General features: G+C 44.9%; 1 protein-coding gene across 3 annotated transcripts in view; it reads left to right on the top strand.

The window, feature by feature from the left end:
* The window catches only part of LOC106568153 (adaptor related protein complex 3 subunit beta 1), an 86,449-nt gene that overhangs the window by 35,393 nt on the left and 31,894 nt on the right, over positions 1-19,162 (top strand). For all 3 annotated transcript variants that reach the window (XM_014138251.2, XM_014138242.2, XM_014138233.2), the window contains exons 7-20: positions 1,637-1,819; positions 2,926-3,081; positions 3,770-3,867; positions 3,954-4,008; positions 7,028-7,099; positions 7,188-7,250; positions 7,405-7,537; positions 7,674-7,783; positions 7,985-8,161; positions 9,137-9,323; positions 10,103-10,233; positions 10,448-10,604; positions 10,729-10,906; positions 13,957-14,092. In XM_014138251.2, the coding sequence (XP_013993726.1) occupies positions 1,637-1,819; positions 2,926-3,081; positions 3,770-3,867; positions 3,954-4,008; positions 7,028-7,099; positions 7,188-7,250; positions 7,405-7,537; positions 7,674-7,783; positions 7,985-8,161; positions 9,137-9,323; positions 10,103-10,233; positions 10,448-10,604; positions 10,729-10,906; positions 13,957-14,092 (1,836 nt within the window). The remainder of the gene's footprint in view (positions 1-1,636; positions 1,820-2,925; positions 3,082-3,769; positions 3,868-3,953; positions 4,009-7,027; positions 7,100-7,187; positions 7,251-7,404; positions 7,538-7,673; positions 7,784-7,984; positions 8,162-9,136; positions 9,324-10,102; positions 10,234-10,447; positions 10,605-10,728; positions 10,907-13,956; positions 14,093-19,162) is intronic.

Here is a 19,162-nt window from a genome sequence, read left to right as displayed (position 1 = left end):
CAGGACACTGTTGTTCAGAGGAGCTAGCCAACAACACAGTTAACACAATCACTTCAAACTGAAGCTGGAAAGACTACAAACTAGCTGCATTTTGTTTCATTTGAACTGTTTTCTATTGAAATGACTTTGTATATATCCATAAAATGATGCTGATTCATGATTTCGACTGGCTGAGAAAATCTGCCTGCCTTTGTCTCTTCCCGACTCCTGCACATTCATTACTATGGGACAGCCAGAGATAGAATTTCAATATTGAAACATTGTTTCCAATGTCAGAGAGACAGACAAGGTTTATACACATCTCCGTTATTGAAAACCAATTGCTAGTCTAAAAGAAATGGGAAATAATATCTACATGCTTTTTACAGTGGAGCTCAAGTTTATACAATTTCTGGTTGGGCTGATGAGACAGTGGATTGCGCAGTGAGATGGAACAGCGTAAATAGGCATTTCAACATCATAGCTTTAGCTGGTGGTCACTTGTGGCATAGACAATGGCTGGAATGCGGTTTTAACCAATCAGCGTCCAGGGTTAGACACACCCATTGTATAAAGTTTTAAAAGTGATGTAGCAGCCTACTCTCTGAAGCTGTCCAGATTGTTGAATGATTAACACTTTGTTTCCCAGCTACCCAGTTGTAAGAGGGCCTCAAACACACACACACTCTCACACACACACTCTCTCACACACACACACACACACACACACACACACACACACACACACACACACACACACACACACACACACACACACACAATCAACACAGCTGCATGGTGAGGCTGATGGGTAAATGTACAGGGTTTCTGCAGTGGCCACCAGGGTCCCGTCTGTTGTAATGAGAGAGACCGAATTCCGCTCCCCATCTCCTTCCTTCTCCCCCTCGCCTCTCTGTGTTGAAACTGTTTGCATATTAATACATAGCCATGTCAATCAGCCAGCCAGCCAGCCAGCCAGCAGCACTATAGGGATAGAACATGGACCAGACAAATGGATTTTTTTCTCCCAATAAAATGTACTTGATTGCCCCCCTCCCCTTCCTCTCTCCTTCCATCCTCCCGCTTCCCCCTTTCTCTTGTCTCATGAATAGAACATTCAATTAGTTATGAGCTGAAATAAAAATTATGAGAAATGTTGGACATGTTATGTTACTGATGGATTTATTATTATTTTTATTTTATTTAACTAGGCAAGTCATTTAAGAACAAATTCTTATTTACAACGATGCTCGGCCAATTGTGCGCCGCCATATGGGACTCCCAATTACGGCCGGTTGTGATACAGCCTGGAATCAAACCAGGTTATCTAGTGACGCCTCTAGCACTGTCTTAGACCGCTGCGCCACTCGGGAGCCCATGGCAATGACAAGTTAGATTAGTTTAGTGAAGACTTAAAATGCTGTAGTTTTCTTCCCAGTTATTCCTCTCCTGTGTGGTGCCTGAGTTTTTGTTTATTATAATCTAACTGTACATCCTAATTATTTCTGTTAGATCATGAAGTACAGTCTTTCTAACCAAGGTGGCTTATGATGTGCCCAGGCTAGAGCATGGGTCTCCAACGCCGATTCTGGAGTTGATGAGGCTTTTGCTCCAGCCCTACAGTAACACACCTCCTCTCTCTCCTCCTGTCCTCTAGTTGGTAGCAGGCAGCGTTGTGATGGCCTTTGAGGAGGTGTGTCCGGACCGTATTGACCTGATCCATAAGAACTACCGTAAACTCTGTAACCTGCTAGTGGACGTGGAGGAGTGGGGTCAGGTGGTCATCATCTCCATGTTGACACGCTACGCCAGGACACAGTTCACCAGCCCCTGGAAAGAGGTGAGAGATGAAGGGGAGAGGAAGCAAAGGGGAAACATGCTTTATAAGATTGTACAAGAACAGTGTGAGATGTAGTGTGATCATTTAAAGTGGAACTCAGCCGTTAAAACAGTAACAAAGCGGTTTCCCTGTTTCTGTCATTGACTGCTATGTATGCAAGGACTGACAATCCATGATATCAAAATTATAGTTTTTGTTTACATTTACTTTGTTTACAAATATTGGAGTAACAGGCTTATATTTTGGAGTGAACTTATATATTGGAGTAACAGGCTTATATTTTGCGTTCTGATGGGGTACGACAGTTGAACTAAGCTCATGAGGCATTCATAAGTTATATTCTTCAAGAATAAATGGGTACAAATAATTATGTCCAAAAATGTATGTAGCAGCTGCAGATTGCCCCTTTTAAGTAATGGCTTGTCTTGAATGTCTCTTTAAAGCCAACCAGGAAATGTCTTGGGTAAAGGACCAATAGACATCATCATCACTAAAGTAATTAAAGCAATCATTTCTTCAATATGATGAGTCAAATATAACCTACAGTAAATAAATCACGAAGTTAGACATTTGTCTACTGGGAGACATTTGTCTACTGGGAGACATTTGTCTACTGGGAGACATTTGTCTACTGGGAGACATTTGTCAGTAAGTATGTGTTGGTAATGTAAGTCTATATTCAGTTATTTTTCACCCAGCGTTGCAGTCATTGTGTGAACATGAGGATTTGGAAGGAAACCCCTACACAAAACGTGTCCTCAGTAGCTGTTGTTTATTGTCATAACTTTACCAAGGTTGGAAGGCAAAAAATGAGCAATTACCACAGTAAAAAAACGAGTGATATTTTGCGAGCACAATGTGCAAAGTTTCTTTACCTTTTAACTGTTGTACAGGTGTCCAGCTCATCTTCAAGCAACCTCTAGATGTGTGTGTGCATCTGGCTTTGAATTTGATGAGTTGACACCTGGTGGGTAAGATGTGGCTGATGTGCTATCAGATTGACCTTTATGGTGTTTGTGCCTGTGCTGTGTTTCACAGTGAAAGTAAATGTGTGTGCTGTGAATAACAGAGTGAAATGAAATGTGTAATGTGTGTGTGTGTTTCAGGACGGTGTGTTTGATGAGCACAGTGAGAGGGCGTTCTATGAGTCTGATGAGGAAAAGACTAGAGATGAGACAGAGGCCAAGCCCTACATGATGGACCCCGACCACAGACTGCTGCTCAGGAACACCAAGCCTCTACTACAGAGCAGAAACACTGCCGTGAGTCAAACACCAACACACACACACACACACACACACACACACACACACACACAGCAGTAAGTGGTGTGTGTGTGTCTGCTCTTCAACCTGCTGTGAGGGATACAGGCAGCCTTGATGAAGGCGTCTGAGCGTGTGGTTCAGTTCTCACTCCTCCCTCAATGCTGTCTCTGGAACCAAGGCTACGCCGTGCCACCACTGATTCTGCCGCTGCTACACAGGAACACACCCATCGTGTAACACACACACACATTGTGAGCAGAGCTCCATCACCCAGGAGACTCAAGGTCTGTGTGGCAGTGTAGCAGCAGGAGGAAAAATGGTCCCAAATGAGTGTGTTGATTACAATGTGACATGTTATGTCTTTACCAGAGAAAACACACTGCGGCCCTCCATCTTACCGACACTTATCGTCACTTCTTCCAAATGTGACTCCTCAGTCCTTACTCCGGCTATCTGTTACCTTCTAAATGACACGTCTCGTCTTAAAAACACATGGCACTTTACTTACTTTGCTGTTTGATATATGGAGCTTTAAAGAGCTTTGTGTCCTGAGTGTAGAGAGACTCATCCTAAATAAGAAGAGTGGGAACAGTATGACTGGAGTTGAAAAACACTGTCTGTATTTGAGGTGTTGCTAATCGGCCATGTTGGATTTGTCTGTTGTCTGTTGTCCTCTGTCTGTCAGGTGGTGATGTCTGTAGCCCAGCTGTACTGGCACCTGGCTCCTAAAAACGAGGTCAGCATTGTCACCAAATCTCTGGTCAGACTGCTCAGAAGCCACAGGTAATCTCTATCTCTATCCATTTTTCCCCCTCATTCTTTTCCTGAGGATTTACGATGGCTTAATATTTCCTCTCTCTCCCTCTTAGAGAGGTGCAATACATTGTGTTACAGAACATAGCCACCATGTCCATCCAGAGAAAGGTAAGGACTAGGGATGCAAATCTTGTTCCATTTTGTTGCTGACAAACCAACCCCCATTAACCGGTTAGCAAACAGTTATATTTATTCCAAACAGTAAAATGACTTGACCATCAAAAAATACTATGCATGGAAGGAACAGCCATTTTTCATTAAGAGCTTAAAAAACGTGCGACAATAGCAAGCCTATCCTCTCATTATTGAACATGCAACTACTGTAGTGAAGTAGAGAATGGAATAGATCGTTTTCAACATATGCCAAAATGAAATTAGCAGGAAGACACTGTTCTAAAAGACACCTGATGCAATCCATTTCATGTGACAGAGATTAACATCTCTGTAAACATCTCTGTAAATAAATGGAAATATGCAACAACTAGGCTGGGTTGTTAATATGACAAGGATTGTGCCTTTGGCTTCTGGACAATGAAAGAAAGTTGATATGAAAACCAGTAGAACAGGAGAGAAAGGCTGTGAAACTTTTTTGGTTGCTAGCTTAGCTGCTGTTGTTGGCTGCTTCATGCTGCTCCTCTCTCTCCCACTGCTCCCTGCAGTCTGCATCTGTGAGTTGCCTAGCAATGAATCTCTGGCTTGCTTGCGGCTCAGCCGAGACAGCCATATTGGTTAGTTATAAAAATCATTGGCCTTATAGTTGACATAAGAAAGCTACTTTCTGACTCTATAAACCCACCTTACATTACAAATGTCTGCAAAATAATAATTCCGGTTGACCCAGACACTGTTCCTGTTTTGACTGATGATTTTGTTTAATTCTGACACAATTTAATTCCACAAAATTATGCAAATTAACCTATATACTGATAAGGAGAGACTGGCTGCATCACTTATTTTATTAAGAAACATTGTGTTAAATTCCAAATTGTTTGCATAGTCAACTTACAAACAGCTCTGACACACACACTTACCCCACCAGACATGCCACCAGGGGTCTTTTCACAGTCCCCAAATCCAAAACAAATTCAAGAAAGCGTACAGTATTATATAGCTATTATTGCATGGAACTCCCATTTCATATTTCTCAAATGAACAGCAAACATGGTTTAAAAAAACAGATGAATCAATACCTCACGGCACAACGCCTCTCCTCTATTTGATCTAGATAGTTGTATGTATTGATATGTAGGCTACGTGTGCTATTTTTAAATTGATGAAATTCTGTCCTTGAGCTGTTCTTGTCTATTAATGTTTTGTATTATGTCATGTTTCATGTTTTGTGTGGACCCCAGGAAGAGTAGCTGCTGCTTTCACAACAGCTAATGGGGGTCCTAATAAATATCAAAATACCAAGCATGACTGGTCAAATGTATTTTCAGTGGCTAACTGACTAACGGTTAACCATTAAAATCCCTAGTCAGGACAGACACCCTTACAGATGTAGGGTCTTAATTTGATTACTATTTTGTTGCTGATCATTTTCCTGCAGGAAATGTAGATGAGATTTGATTTAGATAAATTCACTGAAAACCCACACGAACACACAGTTACAGTGCGTTCCGAAAAGAATTCCGACCCCTTGACTTTTTCCAGATTTTGTTATGTTACAGCCTTATTCTAGAATGGATTAAATAGTTTTTTCCCCCTCATAAATCTACAAACAATACCCCATAATGACAAAGCAAAAACTGTTTTTTAGAAATGTATGAAATAAAAACTGAACTAACACATTTACATAAGTATTCAGACCCTTTACTCAGTACTTTGTTGAAGCACCTTTGGCAGCGATTACAGGCTCGTGTCTTCTTGACACACCTGTATTTGGGGAGTTTCACCCGTTCTTCTCTGCAGATCCTCTCAAGCTCTGTCAGGTTGGATGGGGAGCGTCGCTGCACAGCTATTTTCAGGTCTCTCCAGAGATGTTCGATCAAGTCCAGGCTCTGGCTAGGCCTCTCAATAACATTCAGAGACTTGTCCCAAAGCCACTCCTGAGTTATCTTGGCTGTGTGCTTAGGGTCGTTGTCCTGTTGGAGGGTGAACCTTTGCCCCAGTCTGAGGTCCTGAGTGCTCTGGAGCAGGTTTTCATCAAAGATCTCTCTGTACTTTGCTCCGTTCATCTTTCCTGCAATCCTGACTAGTCTCCCAGTCCCTGCTGCTGAAAAACATCCCCACAGCATGATGCTGCCACCACCATGCTTCACTGTAGCGATGGTGCCAGGTTTGTCAGAGTGACCATCGGGTTCTTGGTCACCTCCCTGATTGCTCAGTTTGGCCGGGCGGCCAGCTCTAAGGAGAGTCTTGGTGGTGCCAAACTTCTTCCATTTAGGAATGATGGAGGCCACTGTTTGTTTGGGACGTTCAATGCTGCAGACATTTTTTGGTACCCTTCCCCAGATCTGTGCCTCGACACAATCCTGTCTCGGAGCTCTACGGACAATACCTTCGACTTCATGGCTTGGTTTTTGCTCTGACATGCACTGTCAACTGTGGGACCTTATATAGACAGGTGTGCCTTTCCAAGTCATGTCCAATCTACTGAATTTACAACAGGTGGACTCCAATCAAGTTGTAGAAACATCTCAAGGATGATCAAGGGAAACAGGATGCACCTGAGCTCAATTTCGAGTCTCATAGGTGTCTGAATACTTATTAGGTATTTGTTTTTTTATTTTTAATACATTTGCAAAAATGTCTAAACCTGTTTTCGCTATGTCATTATGGGGTATTGTGTGTAGATTGATGAGGGAAGAAAATAGAATAAGGCTGTAACAAAGTGTGGAAAAAGGGAAGGGGTTTGAATACTGTCCGAGTGCACTGTATATTAACAGGATTGCACTTTTCATGTAACCTACATATGGCCAGCTAATTGCCTAACCACCAATCAAGCAACATTATGGATTAAACGTTAAAATCCTGTTGCTGCAGGATTATTTTGATGTGACAATATCTAGGTCAAATTAAGATCCTACATCTGTAGTAGTAGGTCCTTTTAGTTGTAATTTAGCGTGCATAGATGTATTGGCACACTGCATGTTTTGAACTGTATGTGTTGGTGTTGTCTCACTAGGGCATGTTTGAACCTTACATGAAGAGTTTTTATGTGAGATCCACAGATGCCACCCACATCAAATCACTCAAGGTAAGCGCCCTCATGATGACCTAGTTAATGTAAAAGTAAACTGTGAGATGAGTTCAGGTGTGTGATCAGATCTGTCTGGACTCCCCAGCTGGAGATCTTGACCAGCCTGGCCAACGAAGCCAACATCTCCACCATCCTTAGAGAGTTCCAGGTAAGTTTTTCTCTCCTCGTTCTCCTTTTCTATCTTTTTCATTCTCTCTCTCTCTTTTCCTCTTTTTTACATTCAAACCCTTTACCCATCTCTGGCACATATATTTATTGCCTTTTACAGTGAATGGCTCCAACTTGTGCTTTGGTTTTTCCAGACCTATGTGAAGAGCCAGGACAAGCAGTTTGCTGCCGGTACCATCCAGGCCATAGGCAGGTGTGCCACCAACATCTCTGAGGTCACAGACACCTGCCTCAATGGACTGGTGCTGCTGCTCTCCAACAGAGACGGTATGGGGGAGGGATCCAGTCCATTGGTTTATTGATTGATTGACCGATTGGTTCTTTGTCCAGCTTCGTTCAAAGTTTGTGTGTGAAATCCTCTTGTAGGTATTGTTTTAAATGTAACCGTATGAAGTCATTACAGAGACGGTGGTGGCGGAGAGCGTGGTGGTGATCAGGAAGCTGCTCCAGACCCAGCCCACCCAGCACAGTGATATCATCAAACACATGGCCAAACTCTTTGACAACATCACTGTACGTCTACCACTATCTCAACATTTGTGTGTCTGTGTCCGAGTGTGTATTTCATGAGACTGAGCTTGTGTGAGTTGGAACATTTAATTGTGTGCACAATCTTAACATGGAGTAACCCGTGCCGAAGGTGCTGATGGCACGGGCCAGTATCCTGTGGCTGATGGGAGAGTACAGTGAGGACTAACAACCCTGTGTCTCCAGGTGCCGATGGCACGGGCCAGTATCCTGTGGCTGATGGGAGAGTATTGTGAGAGGGTCCCTAAGATCGCCCCTGACGTCCTCCGCAAGATGGCCAAGAGCTTCACCTCCGAGGAGGACATCGTCAAGCTCCAGACTGTCAACCTGGCTGCCAAACTCTACCTCACCAACTCCAAACAGGTAAAACATACCTACATACATAGTCTACGCTAAACTGTGCAGTAGCCTATAAGATGTTATTAAGCTCTTATTACCATGTCAATTCAGCTTATGATGACTTCCAGTTGTTCTAGTTATTTGGCTGCTTAGGCACTAGCTGCTAATATAGTTTCACCAGTGTCTTTCCTAAGTATTCCGGTTTGGTTCAGCCTGCTGGGTTTAACAGAAGTCCTATACCATAACCTCAGCGCCAAATGCTTTAAGAGCAGGCTTCAATGTAGTGCATTCTCCCATCTCCCTGACTCCCCTCGTATGAGAACTGAAGGCCCATTCTATCAGATGGGAGGCAGTATGGCTGCCAAGCTGGGATTATGACCACACTGCAGACGCTGCTGCTGCCGCCTCAAATGAGCACATTATTACACCAGTATCCCCTGGTCATGTTTCAGAGAGGGGGTAGGGAGAGAGAGAAATGTGTAATGTTGCCGTTCAGGTAGTAACTCTTGTTTTTATTCCTCTCTAAATAATATATGTTAGTGTAAGGAAAGCACTTCCCATCTCAGACCATAAACCCACCTGGTACAGGGAGAGGTTGTCACTCATACAGCTAGTGAGGAGCAGTCTCAGCTGGAGAAAGACGAGGAGAGAGGAGAAGAGAGAACATTTAGTCTGATGCCCCGGAGCTGTGTGTGTGTGTGTGTGTGTGTGTGTGTGTGTGTGTGTGTGTGTTCTCCCCATCTCCCTCCATCTCCTTCAATATCTCCCCATCTCCTTCAATATCTCCCCATCTCCCTCCATCTCCTTCAATATCTCCCCATCTCCTTCAATATCTCCCCATCTCCCTCCATCTCCTTCAATATCTTCCCATATCCCTCCATCTTTCCCCTGCTCTTTTTCCTGCCCTGTCCCCTCTCTCTCCCTCTCCTCCTTCCCTCTCTCCCACCATATCTTCCCATCTCTCCATCCCCCCCTCTCTCCCTCCTTTCTTCCATCCAGACTAAGTTGTTGACCCAGTACATTCTGAACCTTGGGAAATATGACCAGAACTATGACATCAGAGACCGCACGCGATTCATCCGCCAGCTCATTGTGCCCAATGACAAGAACGGAGCGCTCAGCAAGTACGCCCACCGCATTCTGCTGGCGCCCAAACCAGCACCTGTCCTCGAGTCTGCGTACAAAGGTACCTTTTAAATAGCGCACTAGATAGGGAATTTTCTGGGTCTCTCTGAATGGCAGTGGGTTCAGTGCTCTCTCGCTGGCTCATATGAGATGGATGAATTACCTGGCTAATACTAACCTTTCTGAGACGCAGAGAACACACACACTTGACTTTAATCCAGATAAGAGACAGAAGCACCCTCCTAAACATTATTATTCTGCGGTGGTCTCTGCGTCTGCTAGATGTTTATGGAAAATGTTAACCGCTCCTGTCATTCTTAATATTCACACTTTAACGCCTCTTTTTTCTCTCCATCTTTTTAGTTAGAGAAAGCCTGTTTTGAAGGCAGACCTCCCCAGGCACTTTGACTGATTACACCTCCTATATTCAGTATTAGGGAGGGAGAATCCTTTTAATCTGTTTGCCCGCTGCCGTGTATGTGCTCCTATGGGCTCCTGGACCCTTTATTAAACAGAGTTGTGAATGTGTTTATACAGTGACATTTCAGAGTGTTTAAGGCCAATTACTCTCTGTCCTGCATATTGAGAGAGCACTGCTGTGACATTGAGACCCATGCCTCTCAACCCTTCTCCCCCCTCCAATGTTAATCATTGTTTCCTTCTTTTCTCTTCCTCTCTCCCTAACTCCAATGTTTCGCCTCTGACACGTTTTCTCCTCTTTCTCCATCCCTCTTTCTCCTCCCTCTATCTTGCCCTCTCCCCATCTTTTTCTCTTCTCCTCTCTCCTGTGTCTTCCCCTCTACCTCTTTTTACCTCTCTCTGTCTCTCTCCCTCTGTCAGACCGCGATCGTTACCAGTTGGGAACCCTGTCCCACACCATCAACACCAAAGCCAGTGGCTACCTGGAGCTCTCTGATTGGCCCGCCGTGGCTCCTGACCTATCAGTGAGGGATGTGGAGGTGATTGAGCCGGTAAAGATCCATCATTCCATCTTTCTTTTTACTGCTCACCCCACCCCGGCTCTACACCAAGGGTGGTCATGGTCAACTCTGTCACCCAAACTACAAATCCATTTTGCTACGTTTCAATACATTTGCAGTTCTCCCAACTCTCCTCCCTTCTCTTACTTTACTTCCTCTTACTGTACCTCACTTCCTCTGACATCACTTCCTGTTCTGTTGCCAGTTGAAGGAGTGGGCTCCATCTCTAGGGAAGACTGGGAAATCCAAGCCTGCCAAGTCATCAGATGAGAAGTTCTACTCTGACTCTGGAGAGGAAGAGAAGGGATCAGGGAGCAGTGAGGATGGCAGTAGCAGTAGTAGTAGTAGTAGTAGTAGTGAAGGTGTGTGTGTGTGTCCACGTGTGTAACATAAAGTATAATGTTCTCATGTGAGAGTTTGCATTGCCAGTCCAATCCATTTTATCTAGAAGACTGTACATCTTACAAAATGAACCTGTGTGTCCAGAGTCAGGGAGCGATGCAGAGAGCTGTGTCGAGAAGAACAGCAGTCAGAGCAGTGAGGAGTCAGACATGTCCTCCAGCCAATCAGAGAAGAGTTCCAGTGAATCTGACTCTGAAAGGAAGAAGAGGAAAACTAAGACCCCACTACAGAAGAAGACAGTCAAACCAACGGCCAAAGACGGGTACAACACTATCACTGAACATGTCCACTCCCCTGACTAGGTCCTTGGTTTGGAACCTATATGTATTGTGTGTCTATCATTTCTCTTCTTGCTGAATTTATCTATTGAGGTCTTACCTGTTTTATCGAAGGCTGAGTGTGATGATAATTAGGCAAGGGGTGTGTGTGTTCGCTCATACAACAGTGCAGCTGTCTGAAGTCAGTCAGCAACGTGATCAGTGCATTGTGGCATCAATAATCTCATTCTCCATCTGTTCACTTTCTCTCTCGCTCACGCTCTCTCTCTCACGCTCTCTCTCTCTCGCGCTCTCTCTCTCACGCTCTCTCTCTCTCACGCTCTCTCTCTCTCGCGCTCTCTCCGCGCGCACTCACTCTCTCGCGCGCACATATATTCTCTCTGGTCATGTTGAAGACATACATTGACACCTACTGTACACACACGTTCAGAGCCGTTAGTGTGAGCTCCATCAGCAGTGGTCCAGATTTACATGGCTGATAGATAATGACTGTGGATTGGTCATTTAGCTGCCTGGTGGTACCAATGAATGAGATCTGAGTCATTACTGCTGAATACACGCACACTGTTACACACTGGCAAATTTTGTCCCTGACACGTTCTATTTCACTCACCCCAGCTTTCTTTCTTTCTTTCTTTCGCACACACACACCCTACCTGCTTGCGCTGTATGACAGGCCGGCAGCTGACCTTGTTCCCTCCATTAGAGTGTAATTAGAGCAGCTCACCCCAGTGATTTCACACACACACACACACACACACACACACACACACACACACACACTATCCCACACACACACAATCTCTCTCTCTCGCAAACACACACACCGACACACACACAGTAATTATCCCAGCTCACCCCAGTGCTTCCACAACAAACCCAGCATAATGCCCTCATTACAGCCCAGTCATTCCAGGCAGGGCTTAATCAGGCCCACTCTGATTTATATCGCTTTTTCCTGTTCGAAACAAATGAAATCTGTAGGCCAAATTAATACTGGCTTCTCATCATCGGCCAAGTTAAAAAGCCAGTTACCGTCACAATTCTCCTCGTTAATTTAACAGCTGAAAATCCCAGGCAGCCCCAGTAAACACTCATTATCAGGACAAATTGAAGAGAGAGGGAGATGGAGGGAGGGAGGAGGATAACTTTTTAGCCAAAGCGATATTAAATTAAGTGGGCGAACCAAAACAGATTGATCTAGGTTGTTCTGACAGAGTTTGAGTGTGAGCTCCAGCAGACTGCACTACGTGGTGCAGAATGGAAAGTGTTTGAATGGATAGATGTAATGTGAGCTCCAGCAGACTGCACTACGTGGTGCAGAATGTAAAGTGTTTGAATGGATAGATGTAATGTGAGCTCCAGCAGACTGCACTACGTGGTGCAGAATGGAAAGTGTTTGAATGGATAGATGTAATGTGAGCTCCAGCAGACTGCACTACGTGGTGCAGAATGGAAAGTGTTTGAATGGATAGATGTAATGTGAGCTCCAGCAGACTGCACTACGTGGTGCAGAATGGAAAGTGTTTGAATGGATAGATGTAATGTGAGCTCCAGCAGACTGCACTACGTGGTGCAGAATGGAAAGTGTTTGAATGGATAGATGTAATGTGAGCTCCAGCAGACTGCACTACGTGGTGCAGAATGGAAAGTGTTTGAATGGATAGATGTAATGTGAGCTCCAGCAGACTGCACTCACGTGGTGCAGAATGGAAAGTGTTTGAATGGATAGATGTAATGTGAGCTCCAGCAGACTGTACTACGTGGTGCAGAATGGAAAGTGTTTGAATGGATAGATGTAATGTGAGCTCCAGCAGACTGCACTACGTGGTGCAGAATGGAAAGTGTTTGAATGGATAGATGTAATGTGAGCTCCAGCAGACTGCACTACGTGGTGCAGAATGGAAAGTGTTTGAATGGATAGATGTAATGTGAGCTCCAGCAGACTGCACTACGTGGTGCAGAATGGAAAGTGTTTGAATGGATAGATGTAATGTGAGCTCCAGCAGACTGCACTACGTGGTGCAGAATGGAAAGTGTTTGAATGGATAGATGTAATGTGAGCTCCAGCAGACTGCACTACGTGGTGCAGAATGGAAAGTGTTTGAATGGATAGATGTAATGTGAGCTCCAGCAGACTGCACTCACGTGGTGCAGAATGGAAAGTGTTTGAATGGATAGATGTAATGTGAGCTCCAGCAGACTGCACTACGTGGTGCAGAATGGAAAGTGTTTGAATGGATAGATGTAATGTGAGCTCCAGCAGACTGCACTACGTGGTGCAGAATGGAAAGTGTTTGAATGGATAGATGTAATGTGAGCTCCAGCAGACTGCACTACGTGGTGCAGAATGGAAAGTGTTTGAATGGATAGATGTAATGTGAGCTCCAGCAGACTGCACTACGTGGTGCAGAATGGAAAGTGTTTGAATGGATAGATGTAATGTGAGCTCCAGCAGACTGCACTACGTGGTGCAGAATGGAAAGTGTTTGAATGGATAGATGTAATGTGAGCTCCAGCAGACTGCACTACGTGGTGCAGAATGGAAAGTGTTTGAATGGATAGATGTAATGTGAGCTCCAGCAGACTGCACTACGTGGTGCAGAATGGAAAGTGTTTGAATGGATAGATGTAATGTGAGCTCCAGCAGACTGCACTACGTGGTGCAGAATGGAAAGTGTTTGAATGGATAGATGTAATGTGAGCTCCAGCAGACTGCACTACGTGGTGCAGAATGGAAAGTGTTTGAATGGATAGATGCGTAACACTTTCCCCTTCGTATTGAAACTTCATGTTATTTATGTTTTGGTTATAGGAAACACGCGTTAATGTATTACAGTCTTCAGTTTAACATATGTTTAAGGTGCCCTATTCCTTATATTTCCTCATGGGAAATCATCTTTAAACACTCCTTTATCAGTTACAGATTGAAAAGTGTTGGAATGTGATTTGGAGGTTGAACTCTTACAACCTTTTGTGTTCTCTCTCTCCTCAACGTGCGTGTGTGTTCGTTCATGTGTGTGTCCTGTGTCAGGGATTCGGATGAGAATGGGAACGTTGCTAAAGAGGCCAGCAGTTCGTCTGCAGAAGAGAGCTCCTCTGATTCAGAATCAGACTCTGACTCAGGCACTGAACACAAGAAGAAGACCAAGTCTAAAGCCAAACCCAAGGTGAGACAACCAACCAACTGGGAGGCCAACAGCTTGCTAGGTGTGTCAGTTCTAGCATGCTTAACATCTAAGATACAGCTAGCGTTAACTCTCTTGAGTGTTCCTTTATCTGCAGTTGATTGAATTGAGGCCGTGGTCTGACTCTGAACAGATGAAGGTCTGTTGACCTGTGTCCAATCTGAGCTGCTGTCCACACCGTAAATAAGAGAGTATGAACCAACCCTCTGTTCATCATGGTACAACAGTATACAGTGTGTTAGTGAGTGTGAACAGTGTCTTTGAAGAGCTACTGGAGGCAGAGAAATCACATTTTACACAGCGGAATATGATTTGGTCTGCTTCTTTGTTTCTTCTTGCTTTATCTCTCACCTCATCCTTTTCTCCCGCTTTCTGATTCTCTCCCTCCCGCGTTCTGATTCTCTCCCTCCCGCTTTCTGATTCTCTCCCTCCCGCTTTCTGATTCTCTCCCTCCCGCTTTCTGATTCTCTCCCTCCCGCTTTCTGATTCTCTCCCTCCCGCTCTCTGATTCTCTCCCTCCCGCTTTCTGATTCTCTCCCTCCCGCTCTCTGATTCTCTCCCTCCCGCTTTCTGATTCTCTCCCTCCCGCTTTCTGATTCTCTCCCTCCCGCTTTCTGATTCTCTCCCTCCCGCTTTCTGATTCTCTCCCTCCCGCTTTCTGATTCTCTCCCTCCCGCTTTCTGATTCTCTCCCTCCCGCTTTCTGATTCTCTCCCTCCCGCTTTCTGATTCTCTCCCTCCCGCTTTCTGATTCTCTCCCTCCCGCTTTCTGATTCTCTCCCTCCCGCTTTCTGATTCTCTCCCTCCCGCTTTCTGATTCTCTCCCTCCCGCTTTCTGATTCTCTCCCTCCCGCTTTCTGATTCTCTCCCTCCCGCTTTCTGATTCTCTCCCTCCCGCTTTCTGATTCTCTCCCTCCCGCTTTCTGATTCTCTCCCTCCCGCTTTCTGATTCTCTCCCTCCCGCTTTCTGATTCTCTCCCTCCCGCTTTCTGATTCTCTCCCTCCCGCTTTCTGATTCTCTCCCTCCCGCTTTCTGATTCTCTCCCTCCCGCTTTCTGATTCTCTCCCTCCCGCTTTCTGATTCTCTCCCTCCCGCTTTCTGATTCTCTCCCTCCCGCTTTCTGATTCTCTCCCTCCCGCTTTCTGATTCTCTCCCTCCCGCTTTCTGATTCTCTCCCTCCCGCTCTCTGATTCTCTCCCTCCCGCTTTCTGATTCTCTCCCTCCCGCTTTCTGATTCTCTCCCTCCCGCTTTCTGATTCTCTCCCTCCCGCTCTCTGATTCTCTCCCTCCCGCTTTCTGATTCTCTCCCTCCCGCTTTCTGATTCTCTCCCTCCCGCTTTCTGATTCTCTCCCTCCCGCTTTCTGATTCTCTCCCTCCCGCTCTCTGATTCTCTCCCTCCCGCTCTCTGATTCTCTCCCTCCCGCTTTCTGATTCTCTCCCTCCCGCTTTCTGATTCTCTCCCTCCCGCTTTCTGATTCTCTCCCTCCCGCTTTCTGATTCTCTCCCTCCCGCTTTCTGATTCTCTCCCTCCCGCTTTCTGATTCTCTCCCTCCCGCTTTCTGATTCTCTCCCTCCCGCTTTCTGATTCTCTCCCTCCCGCTTTCTGATTCTCTCCCTCCCGCTTTCTGATTCTCTCCCTCCCGCTTTCTGATTCTCTCCCTCCCGCTTTCTGATTCTCTCCCTCCCGCTTTCTGATTCTCTCCCTCCCGCTTTCTGATTCTCTCCCTCCCGCTTTCTGATTCTCTCCCTCCCGCTCTCTGATTCTCTCCCTCCCGCTTTCTGATTCTCTCCCTCCCGCTTTCTGATTCTCTCCCTCCCGCTTTCTGATTCTCTCCCTCCCGCTTTCTGATTCTCTCCCTCCCGCTTTCTGATTCTCTCCCTCCCGCTCTCTGATTCTCTCCCACTCGCTCTCTGATTCTCTCCCACTCGCTCTCTGATTCTCTTTCTCTTTCTGATTCTCTTTCTCTTTCTGATTCTCTTTCTGATTATCCCTGGCTGCATTCCAAACACTTAACAGACACACCCTCTCCCCTCAGGCCTTAAATTAATTGGACACTTCTGATGACGTCTGACGAGTTTACACTTGCAGGGCAAGGGAGGAAGGACTTCATTTTAAATGGACCGCCCTTGCCCGGAAATACATCACTCGTTCATCCCGTGACGATTGTGTTTTCAGCCACCGGTAGCTTGTGGGTGCTTTATATGCGCTACAGTCAATTATGATTGCATGTCTACTTATATTAACTATATAATTATGACTATACCTCTACTGTATGATAGCTAGCAAATTAATTAGTTAACTAACATTTGCCTGCCTAGCTGGAACTTCTGAAGAAGGAAAAACATTTATTTCTACAATTTCCAAAAGCTAACCAAACAAAAACGTCATGAATTTTATGAGACGTGTTTGTGCATTAGTAGCACAATTTCTAATTTATTTACATTTGTTTTTACTTACACTTGTATGTTTACTTCTCCATATTGACGTTGAGGTTTTAAGTTTTGCCTGACTTTTCTTAGCGGATGTACAGTCATTGCAAATTGAATTATGGGGTGTTTCAGGCCCCGAAGTGAACATAATTGTACACTCGCAAACTCTATCAAAAATAAGGGCTGAGGGGCTTACATTGCGATGTTACCTTGTTTGGCTAATTGTTTGGACCGATGGACAAGATGGTGACGGGGATTCCCCCAAGGGCATAAGGTAAGTGGGGGAGGGTGTGTCTTTTTTATCAAATCAAATCTATTTGTCACATACACATGGTTAGCAGGTGTTAATGCAAGTGTAGCGAAATGCTTGTGCTTCTAGTTCCGACCATGCAGTAATATGAGTTTGAAACGCAGCCCCTCTCTCTTTCTGATTCTCCCCCTCTCTTTCTGATTCTCTCTCTGGTTCTCCCCCTCTCTCTTTCTGATTCTCTCTTTCTGAATCCCTCTCTTTCTGCACTGACATTTTCATTTTACACACTTTGCTCCTACGACCTATGCATTATGCATCTCTCCGTCTTTTCTCTCCCTTTTTCTCTCTCTCTCTCTCTCACTCCGCCTGTTAACAAGGGTTTCTTCTTTGCCACCAAGCATCCATCAGAGACGATCTGAGAAGATACGCCCTCTAACATCATTGTTTGTTTTCACTATTATGCCTTCTCACACACACTCCTCCATTTGTGGATCCTGCAGTAAGCAGAGTGGAATTATATGGTTCTTTATGAGAAGTGAACAGGGCTGTGGTTGGTTAGGAGGGCATGGAGAGACAGAGGGCCGTAAAAGCGCCTGTATGTTTAAATGCTTTTTTATTGTTGCATGTTGTATTGTATATGTGACGATGCACGTCCTAATATTCTGAGTCGCCGTTTGACAAGCCTGGCCTAGTGGTAGGAGGTAGAGTCAATGGAATGTATCTATCGGTTGTGACACGACATGTCTCACGGCTGGCCCACCCTCCAGATGTATATACAGTGGGGGGAAAAAGTATTTGATCCCCTGCTGATTTTGAACATTTGCCCACTGACAAAGAAATGATCAGTCTATAATTTTAATAGTAGGTTTATATGAACAGTGAGAGACAGAATAACAACAAAGAAATCCAGAAAAACGCATGTCAAAAATGTTCTAAATTGATTTGCATTTTAATGAGGGAAATAAGTATTTGACCCCTCTGCAAAACATGACTTAGTACTTGGTGGCAAAACCCTTGTTGGCAATCACAGAGTTCAGACGTTTCTTGTAGTTGGCCACCAGATTTGCACACATCTCAGGAGGGATTTTGTCCCACTCGTCTTTACAGATCTTCTCCAAGTCATTAAGGTTTCGAGGCTGACGTTTGGCAACTCGAACCTTCAGCTCCCTCCACAGATTTTCTATGGGATTAAGGTCTGGAGACTGGCTAGGCCACTCCAGGACCTTAATGTACTTCTTCTTGAGCCACTCCTTTGTTGAGGGAAGGAGGTTCTCACCCAAGATTTGACAGTACATGGCCCCGTCAAATGATGCGGTGAAGTTGTCCTGTCCCCATAGCAGAAAACACCCCCAAAGCATAATGTTTCCACCTCCATGTTTGACGGTGGAGATGGTGTTCTTGGGGTCATAGGCAGCATTCCTCCTTCTCCAAACACGGCGAGTTGAGTTGATGCCAAAGAGCTCCATTTTGGTCTCATCTGACCACAACACTTTCACCAGTTGTCCTCTGAGTCATTCAGATGTTCATTGGCAAACTTCAGACGGGCATGTATATGTATTCTTCAGCAGGGGACCTTGCGGGCGCTGCAGGATTTTAGTCCTTCACGGCGTAGTGTGTTACCAATTGTTTTCTTGGTGACTATGGTCCCAGCTGCCTTGAGATCATTGACAAGATCCTCCCGTGTAGTTCTGGGCTGATTCCTCACCATTCTTATGATCATTGCAACTCCACGAGGTGAGCTCTTGCATGGAGCCCCAGGCCGAGGGATATTGACAGTTCTTTTGTGTTTCTTCCATTTGCGAATAATCACACCAAATGTTGTCACCTTCTCACCAAGCTGCTTGGCGAGGGTCTTGTAGCCCATTCCAGCCTTGTGTAGGTCTACAATCTTGTCCCTGACATCCTTGGAGAGCTCTTTGGTCTTGGCCATGGTTTGGAATCTGATTGATTGATTGCTTCTGTGGACAGGTGTCTTTTATACAGGTAACAAGCTGCGGTTAGGAGCACTCCCTTTAAGAGTGTGCTCCTAATCTCAGCTCTTTCCCTGTATAAAAGACACCTGGGAGCCAGAAATCTTTCTGATTGAGAGGGGGTCAAATACTTATTTCCCTCATTAAAATGCAAATCAATTTATAACACTTTTGACATGCGTTTTTCTCGATATTTTTGTTGTTATTCTGTCTCTCACTGTTCATATAAACCTAACATTAAAATAGACTGATCATTTCTTTGTCAGTGGGCAAACATACAAAATCAGTAGGGGATCAAATACTTTTTCCCCCCCACTGTACACACAGCAGCCTGAGAAATAAATATAATTTTATGCACATAGCTGACATGTTTAGGAATATCATGTTACTGCATTGTATAG

Source organism: Salmo salar, chromosome ssa01 (assembly GCF_905237065.1).
Source record: "Salmo salar chromosome ssa01, Ssal_v3.1, whole genome shotgun sequence".
Classification (NCBI taxonomy): domain Eukaryota; kingdom Metazoa; phylum Chordata; class Actinopteri; order Salmoniformes; family Salmonidae; genus Salmo; species Salmo salar.
This window is presented reverse-complemented; position numbering and strand designations above follow the sequence as displayed.